General features: G+C 41.2%; 1 protein-coding gene across 1 annotated transcript in view; it reads left to right on the plus strand.

The window, feature by feature from the left end:
* The window catches only part of LOC137432880 (serine/threonine-protein phosphatase 2A regulatory subunit B'' subunit alpha), a 64,646-nt gene extending 53,343 nt beyond the window's left edge, over nucleotides 1-11,303 (plus strand). Inside the window, 4 exon segments of the mRNA XM_078783989.1 lie at nucleotides 81-199; nucleotides 1,013-1,097; nucleotides 1,100-1,121; nucleotides 9,568-11,303. Coding sequence (XP_078640115.1) covers nucleotides 81-199; nucleotides 1,013-1,097; nucleotides 1,100-1,121; nucleotides 9,568-9,718 — 377 coding nt within the window. The 3' untranslated portion in view covers nucleotides 9,719-11,303.

Raw genomic sequence — 11,303 nt, forward strand, 5'->3', positions numbered from 1 at the left:
CTCTCTCTCTCTCTCTCTCTCCATCTCTCTCCATCTCTCTCCATCTCTCTCCATCTCTCTCCATCTCTTTCTCCATGCAGGAAAGATCACACTTCTGGACCTGAAACGCTGCAAGATGGCGTACATCTTCTTTGACACTTTCTTCAACCTTGAGAAGTACTTGGAACATGAACAGAAAGACCCCTTTGCAATGCAGAAGGTGAGCAGGCATGCGGTCTAACGTGAGCCCAAACCAAGCTGTAACTGCTCAAGGGATATATCGGTTGTGTCCATGATGATGTAGGTTGAAGGATGCTTGAACGTGTTGTGTTGTTACTTTACAGTGTTTTGCTCAGTTTACATTCTCAGCGAGACATTCAATGGACATCTACCCGCAACGTTTACCTCCAAATGTCAAGGAACATGCACCACTTCAATGACGATTGCTGTGTTGCCTTTTAATATGTTGCAGGGCCTCTCTGTGCCCGAATCGCAGCCTGGACGCTCTCTCTAACATCTGCAACAATTTGTGGTCGGTTGGAGTTGGAATTCTCGAACATTCCTTGTGTAGTTTGTCCCCAGTTTATTTCAGATTTTTCTACGTCATTGTTGAGGCAATAATTGCCATTTCAACACATCCCACGAACCCTGAAATCAAATTTGAACAATGTGCCACTCCACGAAACACGTGTTCCCATTTTGAGTCCTCGGGATACTTCATTGCCACAGTCACTAATAAGAAAATAGACCAGAGTGCAATTTGTTTGGGAAAATGTTCAGTCTCCTTCAAAGATGCCATGATGGCGCAAGCCTTATGTTGACCCTTTTTCAGTTTTGGCCTCCGATGATGTCAACACCCATAAGCATTTGTTTAGAGAAGGGAGCTTGAACTGCTGTACAAGCTGTACAAGCTGTACCAAGCTCCCCCGGCCGACCCCACAAGAAAGGTGGGATAATAGTGGCCGTTAAATAATAAGAAGAAGATGATGAAGTCTTCATCATGCAACGACATATTACGTTTGTTTATTTGTAGGAGGTGGAAGGTGACGTTGTGGTAGAGCAGTCTGACTGGGACCGGTATGCCGCCGAGGAGTACGAGGTTCTCGTCGCGGAAGAATCTGCAACCAGCAGCTTCAGGCCTTGTGAGTTTTCCTCGAAGAAGAACTCGGCCGTCCTTGGTGCTTCACTCGCCAAGCATGAGGAATGTATGCTGTCCGATGATTTTGGATGGCAAAATGTTGTTTTGTTTTCTCATTATGTCAGTTGTGCCTTATTCTCTTGTTTATCGCCGATATTAAAATGCCATGAAATTGAAAGTAAATTTTAGGGAAGTTCTCAAAACCTTTGGATGCACAAAGTGATTTGTACCATTTCCTTATGCACAGCACAAGCAGCTGCTGTTACCTAGTTAACTAAAACGGCATTCACAACACCTGCTACCTGGAAAAACGGCATTGGAAACACCGATTACCAGGTTCACTGAAATCGCATTCCCAATAATTGTTACTCGGTTAACGAAATCAGCGTCGCAGCACCTGTTACCCGGTTAACTAAAATGGCATTCACATCATGTTATTTAGTTAACTAGTTACCTCCGCCACCGAAGGTGGATGGAGGTTATGTTTTCACCCGTCTGTTGGTTTGTCTGTTTGTGGACAATATATCTCAAAAAGTTGTGGACGGATTTTGACTAAACTTGGTGGACGAGTTGGTCAGGTGACGAGAACAAGCCGATTAGATTTTGGTTCAGGTCCGAATCCAGATCCGGCGTATCAGTGGGAAACAAAACGTAAACTGTACACCAGGTGGAGGTATGCGCTCTACCGAGTGTCTTTCTAGTTTATTTATATTATGATTTGAATGACATATTTAACACCCATAATGGGCAGCCAGATTTATGTCCCTCATCTAAAGGACGCCATGCTCTGGGATGCAGTAACCCTGCAGTTTACAGACACTGCTCCAGAATAACTTTTTTTTTTTTTATTCAAAAGTTGGACAACTCAAAGCACATAGCCCAAAGGTTACCATGTTATGAACTGGGATAACCCTCAGCTTCTGTAGGCGTCTGCACACACTTCCATGGAGGTCTCCCCTTCAACTTGTAACCGAACTAGACTATTTTGCTTGGCTTCCCGAGATGAGTCGAACATTAATCCTGACAAATCGAATGTTTTCGTGTGAGGTTCTGCAGAATGAGGAACTGTTTATCTTGTAGTTAGTGCTTTTGCATCACAACAAACTGTTTATGCACTAGTTAGTGAAATATCAAACTCGGTGATATATCCTGTTCAGTGATGTACAGTCACGTGAAAAAGTAAGTACACCCCATGTAAAGTTTTGACTTTTTCAACATATTTCAACATACAGCTATTTGATCTTCATTTCAACAATATTGATAGATAAAGGTGATATACTATAACAAACATCATGAAACATTTACATTTTGTAGTCCATTGTATAATTTAAATAAACATAAATGCAAATTTCGCATGTGGAAAAAGTAAGTACACCCTTGGCTCTAATAGGTGGTATTGCCCCCTTTGGCAGAAACAACCTCAAGTAGGCGTTTCTTATAACTCTCTACCAGTCTCTGACATCGACTGGGAGAAATTTTTGCCCACTCCTCCATGCAGAATTATTTCAGCTGTGTGATGTTTGAGGGGTTTCTTGCATGCACAGCTCGTTTCAAATTCCCCCACATCTCGATGGGATTTACATCCGGGCTTTGACTTGGCCATTCCAGAACCCTCCATTTATTTCTTTTCAGCCATTCCTTGGTGGATTTACTGGTATGTTTAGGGTCATTGTCATGTTGCAAGGTCCACCTTCGGTTGAGCTTCAACTTTCTGACAGATGGCCTCACATTATCCTCAAGCACCCTCTGGTACAATGAAGAATTCATAGTGGATTATATGATGGTGAGCTGCCCAGGCCCTGATGCAGCAAAGCTGCCCCAAACCATAATATTTCCACCGCCATGTTTTACAATTTGTATCAGGTTTTTGTGGTCAAATGCTGTCTTTGGTTTTCGTCAAACATGTCTTCTGGTACTGTGGCCAAATAGCTCTACCTTTGACTCACCTGTCCAGAGCACATTGTTCCAGAAGTGCTGGTCTTTGCCTCGGTGTTCATTGGCAAACTTTAGTCTTGCCCTGATGTTCTTTCTGGACAGCAAAGGTTTCCTCCTGGCACACCTCCCATGTAGATCAAATTTGTGCAGCCTCTTTCTAATGGTAGACTTGTGCACTTTGACATCAACAGTGGCAAGAGCTACCTGTAGGTCCCGTGATGACATTCTGGGGTTCTTCGGGACCTCTTTCAGCATCTTGCGGTCTGCTCTCGGGCTGAACTTACTGGGGCGGCCTGGTCTGAACAAGTTGGCAGTTGTTTGGAATCTTCTCCACTTGTAGATGATCTTCCGGACAGTCGAATGATTGATTTCAAATTGTTTGGAGATCTTTTTAAATCCCTTTCCAGACTCGTAGGCATCTATAACCTTCTTTCTGAAGGCCTCAGAGAGCTCTTTTGATCTAGGCATGGTGACGCCACACACTTCAACAACAAAGAGCAAACCAAACTAAATGTCTGAGGTTTAAATAAGACAGGTTCCTCCAAGATCCTCTCTAACGATGTTCTTATCATTTGCACCTGAGCTGGTGCACCTGATTCTAATTTTAGGTATTTGAAGTAGTGATAAATGTAGGGGTGTACTTACTTTTTCCACATGCGAAATTTCCATTTATGTTTATTTAAATGATATAATGGATGACAAAATGTAAATGTTTCATGATATTTGTTATATTATATCACCTTTATCTGTCAATATTGTTGAAATGAAGATCAAATAGCTGTATGTTGAAATATGTTGAAAAAGTCAAAACTTTACATGGAGTGTACTTACTTTTTCACGTGACTGTATCATGTTTGGTGATATATCATGTTTAGTGATATATCATGTTTTGTGATATATCATGTTTAGTGATATATCATGTTTAGTGATATATCATATGTGGTGATATATCCAGTTTCGTGATATATCATGTGTAGTGATATATCCAGTTTAGTGATATATTATGTTTAGTGATATATCATGTTTAGTGATATATCATGTTTAGTGATATATCATGTTCAGTGATATTTCATGTTTGGTGATATATCATGTTTGGTGATATATCATGTTTGGTGATATATCATGTTTAGTGATATATCATGTTTCATGATATTTCATGTTTGGTGATATATCATGTTTGGTGATATTTCATGTTTAGTGATATATCATGTTTAGTGATATATCATGTTCAGTGGTATATCATGTTTAGTGATGTATCATGTTTAGTGATATCTCATGTTTCGTGATATTTCATGTTCAGTGATATATCATGTTCAGTGATGTATCATGTTTAGTGATATCTCATGTTTCGTGATATCTCATGTTTAGTGATATATCATGTTTAGTGATGTATCATGTTTAGTGATCTATCATGTTTTGTGATGTATCATGTTTCGTGATGTATCATGTTTAGTGATATATCATGTTTAGTGATATATCATGTTTAGTGATATATCATGTTCAGTGATATATCATGTTTAGTGATATATCATGTTTAGTGATATATCATGTTCAGTGATATTTCATGTTTGGTGATATATCATGTTTGGTGATATATCATGTTTGGTGATATATCATGTTTAGTGATATATCATGTTTTGTGATATATCATGTTTAGTGATATATCATGTTTAGTGATATATCATGTTTCATGATATTTCATGTTTGGTGATATATCATGTTTGGTGATATTTCATGTTTAGTGATATATCATGTTTAGTGATATATCATGTTTAGTGGTATATCATGTTTAGTGATATTTCATGTTTAGTGATATATCATGTTTAGTGATATATCATGTTTAGTGATAAATCATGTTTTGTGATATATCATGTTTAGTGATATATCATGTTTAGTGATGTATCATGTTTAGTGATGTATCATGTTTCGTGATGTATCATGTTTAGTGATATATCCAGTTTCGTGATATATCGAGTTTAGTGATATATCATGTTTCGTGATATATCCAGTTTCGTGATATATCATGTTTAGTGATATATCATGTTTCGTGATATATCCAGTTTCGTGATATATCATGTTTAGTGATATATCATGTTTCGTGATATATCCAGTTTCGTGATATTTCCAGTTTCGTGATATATCCAGTTTCGTGATATATCCAGTTTCGTGATATATCATGTTTAGTGATATATCATGTTTCGTGATATATCCAGTTTCGTGATATTTCCAGTTTCGTGATATATCCAGTTTCGTGATATTTCCAGTTTCGTGATATATCCAGTTTCGTGATATATCCTGTTTCGTGATATATCCAGTTTCGTGATATATCCAGTTTCGTGATATATCCAGTTTATTGGGTCCTGAGAGTGAGGGGTTGGGGACACAATATTTGGAAGCAAACACAGAATTGGGGCATTCGGCCTTCCCACGAGTGGAGTCGGCTGTGGTGCCATTTGAAGAGAGAGAAGCGATGGAAGGGGAGCATATTCCAGAGACAGACTTAACAAGGTAAAGATCGTGCAACCTTTAGAACTGACAACGTCCCTGTAAGGTGGATTCGACATGACTTTTCATTTCAGCCTGTTCTTCGTTCCTACTATCTTCATAGAATCCATGGTAAGTTTACTTAATCAAATTATTTGACAAAATCAATAAGTTGTTAGTCATTTTCCTCTCTTCTTTGTGTCAGTTGCATAGACAACTCATCACATTCCTTATTGAACCTCCCATTTTGAGCTCTTTCAACCCGTACAAGAATAAAAGATTCCTTTTTTATTTTTTTTCCATTGTGGTATTTTTACCATGGGCTTCTGCTGGCATTTGACCGACCGTGACTAAATATGTTCAATCACTCACAGTTTTCTATTATTACCTTCGCCTGAGGAGAGGGTATTGCATTTTGAGTCCGTTTGTTACTTGGCAAAAAAATGTTTTTTGACAAGTATGTTGATTACATACTTTGTTACGTGTGTGTGTGTGTGTGTGTGTGTGTGTGTGTGTGTGTGTGTGTGTGTGTGTGTGTGTGTGTGTGTGTGTGTGTGTGTGTGTGTGTGTGTGTGTGTGTGTGTGTGTGTGTGTGTGTGTGTGTGTGTGTGTGTGTGTGTGTGTGTGTGTGTGTGTGTGTGTGTGTGTGTGTGTGTGTCCCCGTCCACTTATACTTGCCTACAGGTCACTATTTTAAACCGATCTTCACGAAACCTCACCAAATGGTCGAGTTCGTGGTCCGACAAAATCCTATTTATTTTTGAGGTCAAAAGGTCAACATAGGCCAAAGGTCAACCACTTTTTTCTAATTTCGAAAATCCTCAATTTTAATCCGATTGACTTGAAATTTGAATAGGATTTTCATATCAGCTAACTGAATTCAACCACCAACTATTCTGGAGATCAGGATAGGCCAAAAGGTCAACATAGGCCAAAGGTCAACAACCATTTCAAAAATTTTAAATCATAAATTTTCATCCGATTGACTTGAAATTTGAATATGATTTTCATATCAGCTAACTGAATTCAACCACCAACTATTCTGGAGATCAGCATAGGCCAAAAGGTCAACATAGGCCAAAGGTCAACAACCATTTCAAAATTTTTAAATCATAAATTTTCATCCGATTGACTTGAAATTTGAATATGATTTTCATATCAGCTAACTGAATTCAACCACCAACTATTTTTGAGATCAGCATAGGCCAAGAGGTCAACATAGGCCAAAGGTCAGCAATTTCTAAAATCCTCTTTTCATCTGATTGACTTGAAATCTGAATAGGATTTGCATATCAGCTTACTGAAACCAACCACCAACTATTTTTGAGGTTAACATTGGCCAAAAGGACAACATAGGCCAAATTTCTAAAATTGTCAATTTTCATCCGATTAACTTAAACGTTGAAGACGATTTGCATATCAGGTCACTGAATTCAACCACTAATTATTTTTGATGTCAAAAGGACGCTCTACCGAGTGCAATTCTACTTTTTTCTGTTTTGCCAAGTGCCGCTCTGTGAGTGATTTTTCATTTGTCTGTTTGTTTGTCTGCACAGAATAAATAGGATTTTCTCTGCAACTGTTGGTCTGATTGACAGGAAATTTTCACAACAGGTGCAACTCCACCTGTATAATCTATATATGTAAAACACAGTGTGTGTGTGTGTGTGTGTGTGTGTGTGTGTGTGTGTGTGTGTGTGTGTGTGTGTGTGTGTGTGTGTGTGTGTGTGTAATGTTACCGGTAGACTCCTAAACGGAGAGGCTCACGTACCTGATATTTGGCACAAACATGGCCATTGAGCCTGGGAAGAACATGGTCGACCTAAAAATTTATTTCATAATATTTTTAAACCATATTTTTACCTCAGCGCATTTCAGCGAGGCATATTATGACCGGAATGGCAGAGCAGCGCGCTGATTCGCTCAGAGCGATCACGTGATGTTCCTTGCCGCCATTAACTCAGTTACGCGTTCGCACGTATTTCAGAGCGAAAAGCGATTCCGTTTTTTCACATTTCAGCGAGGAATTGTGCCATTCACACCACATAGGTTTTTCTCCCTTTCATCTTTAGATCCATAGTTTTTGCCATAACGTAGCGCATTATGGCTCTCTCGAGCTCGAGTTAGCCAATCACCTGGGAGCATGAGGCTACGTTGGCCACGCCCATGACACGACGCAGAGTTGCAATCGTTCGCTCAGAGCGATCACGTGATGTTCCTTGCCGCGCGATTGCGTTTTTTCACATTTCAGCGAGGAACATTGCCATTCACATCACATAGGTTTTTTTTTCTTTCATCTTTAGATCCGTATTTTTTTTCAGCGAGGAATATTATACACGGAATCTGAATCGGTGGCAGAGCAGCGCGCTGATTCGGCGATTCGCGTGCCCTCCCTCCTCCCCCCCCCCCTCTTCTCCCTCACGTTTATACACGGAATGCCGGGTACTTCCCCCCCTCTTCTCCCCTCCCCCCCTCTCCTCCCCTCCCCTCCTCTTCCCCGCCCACTTCCCTTCCCTTTCCTCCCCTCCCCCCTTCTCCTCCCCTCCCCCTCTTCTCTCCTCCCCCCCCTCCCTCCCTCCCCTTCCCCATCACCCTCCCCCTCCCCCCTCTCCTCCCCTCCCCCCTTCTCCTCCCCTCCCCCTCTTCTCTTCTCCCCCCCCCTCTTCTCCCCTCCCCCCTCTTCTCCCCTCCCCCCTCTTCTCCCCTCCCCCCCTCCTCCCCGTTCCCCTCCCCTCCCCTCCCCCACCCGGCAATGCCGGGTACTTCTGCTAGTTGTTTTTAATAATTATGACGTCATAGGTCACGTGGTATGGACGCCATCTTGGAAAAACCGATAAACTTCGCACCTCTATATCTCTGAAAACGTTGCATAGAAAAAATTGAGACATGGCTCATTGTAATGAACTCTCCATGGGGAATAACCCATGTTAATGATGTCATATGTGCCTCCATTATGACGTCATAATTCGACAAGTACAAAACTTCATCCGATCAAGATGAAATTTATTGAGCATAATCTAGGAATAAATTAGTTTAGAAAACAAATAATGATGACGTCATCGGTCACGTGGTTCGGCTGCCATCTTGGAAAAAACGAAAAAATTTGCACGTCTATATCTCTGAAAGTGTTGCACAGAAAAAATTGAGACATGGCTCATTGTAAAGAACTCCATGTGCAAAAACATATGTTAATAATTATGTCATAGGTGCCTCCATTATGACGTCATAATTCGACAAGTACAAAACTTCATCCGATCAAGATGAAATTTATTGAGCATCATCTAGGGATAAATTGGTGGAGAAAAATAATAATAATGATGACGTCATTGGTCTCGTGTTTCGGCCGCCATATTTGTTTTAACACAAAAGCCTTGAAAACAACTGAAAACACATCCTGGCGAGGGTCTGCAATCTCTGATTGCTCTTTCTAGTTTCCAAATGAGATTTAGTATCTGCAGAAAAAGTGATGTCATATAACCATCAAAACTGACCAAACACTAATTTTGTACTTCATAGCAATTCACATTTCATTTTTAGAACATTTATTGGTACAGATCCATGCGATATAAAAACGTACATTCAAAATCCTACAATTTCAGAGGGAATAACAAGATGGCTCAGAGGTAGCACATTCACCTTCAGGCTGTTTTGTCTGGGTTCAATTCCAAAGCAGACTATCATCTATTACCCTTGTGCCTCCCAGGGAGATATGGGAATAGCACACAGTTTATGGCAGTCAAATGTAATTTATCTTATACGCCCAAACATGGTTTCTGTTTTGTATAAGTGATAAAACGAATCTTTGTAAAAAATAAATAAATAATAAAGCAAACAAAAACAAAACAAAACAAAGAACTATTGGAAACATGAGATAACATACAGCAATGAAAAGGTGAAGATTGTATTGGCATGCATTGTGGTACTCCCTCCCCTATATACATTCCCTATATCAATGTAAAATGATGTCGATAAAGATGTAAACCATTTTCACAAATACATCTTTACTGTCTCAACTATTTACTCTGTGGCAGGTCTTATGAGGAGGAATTGGAGGAGGCCCTTCTGGGTAAGCCAGTCAGTCGGCTGACCTTGAGCGAGGCCCCGGGTCCTGCCAGCCAGACGTGTGGGCAGAGGCTGCTGGCAGCCGGAGATGGTGACGGCTTTGATGATTTTGAGTACTGAAGGCCAAAGAACACGGGTGGGATTGGCCGGTAGCCATTGAAGATTTGTGGGATGCGAGGCCACAGGGCACAGGACTGGAGGTCAAACTGTACGAGTTTGAGAACAACAGTGGTCGTTGGACACCAGCATCGAGAGTCAGCTGGTTGAGGGATGCAGTTTTGTACATTTTAATTTGAACCGAGCGGCTGAGGTTTTGTGGCAGAGCAAGGCACTTAAACTGGGCACAGGAAAAGGTTGAAGATTAATAGCTTCGCACTTGGCAGCTAAAGGCTGAATGTGGTGAGTGAAGGAAGAATAAAGGGGAACATGAGTTTCAAAAGTTGGATTGTCTACACAGAGAAGACGTCTGCATGTAGTTTGTGCCTGGTTGTGCACTCAAATGAATCGCAAATGTGATGATAAATTGGGGAAAGTTCTCCCCAAGTGTGATCGCCAAGGAAAATGCAGGGGAGCGTGTTTCGTGCATTTCAGCTCCACCATGTGCATCGAGCTAACAAGTGTCTTGCAACTGCTGCATTCATTCGTTCGATAGGTGGGTAGAGGAAAAAAGGGCTGCGCAGAGCAGGACGAAGAGCCGGCCCGGCGGGGCCTTCTCTCATCCACGCATTGCTCGGTTCTTCCCTTCAAATAAACACGTGAACTTAAAATTCTCAAAAGCTGCCGCCATGAGACAACAGGCAACCTCCGAGCACTGGCCTCACTCTTCAACCTGCACTGAACCCCTCAGCACAAGCACTGGCTATTGCCGATTAAAAAGCACAAGTCCCGCTCCGGCCCCTCTGCATTGCTTTCGTTTTACTTTCACCCCTTTCCAGGTACCCGAAGGTAAATTGCTCCAGAAGAGCTTTCTTGGCTCTGCGAAGCATATCCTGCCGATTACACCTGCACATACTCGAGTGCCTTGCCAATCATTGAGCTGCACTGAAGTTTTAAGGGTCTATGCACAAGCACCTTTTTTTATTGATCGACCACGACCGGCATCATGAACAAGTGCTTCGTTGGGAATAAGCCCAACTCTTGAAAGCCGGCGGTCGCAGCGACGAGTCAAGAACCTCACCGTCAGCGTCACTGGATAAAAGGTGGAATATTTGCTCCAAATGCTTGTATCAAAGCTGGATTCCTACCGGGGTCTCCGTCATTCCTGCTGTGCCTTTATCATTTTACCCTTTCTATGGATGTACGGTGCAATTACAGTCGGGAAAACAGTTTTGGTCACACATTTCCACTGGATTTCATTTCTATCTCCATTTGAACATTCCTTCAACATCTCCCAAGCCAAGCACCCCCCAATCCCCCCCCCCAGACTTACCCCTCTCCATCGCCTCCTCGGATATTGCTGCCTGTTTATAATATGAAGTTGCATGGTCACACTGGTTTTATGTACATAATTACAATATGTTTGCTATTATTTTGCTACAGTGGAAGTAGTTTAAATAGTACGTTTGTGTGACACTGAAATGTACATTGTACTGTACATAGGTTTTTGGCTGTGCCTGCACCATAGCGTGATGTTGGAATACCATGTTTGCAGCCAGACTCGCGTGGCACTTCAGTATATAAATTAAAAGAAAATGCACAAAACAAA

This window comes from Myxine glutinosa, chromosome 8, assembly GCF_964187855.1.
Source record: "Myxine glutinosa chromosome 8, kmMyxGlut1.1, whole genome shotgun sequence".
NCBI classification, from domain to species: domain Eukaryota; kingdom Metazoa; phylum Chordata; class Myxini; order Myxiniformes; family Myxinidae; genus Myxine; species Myxine glutinosa.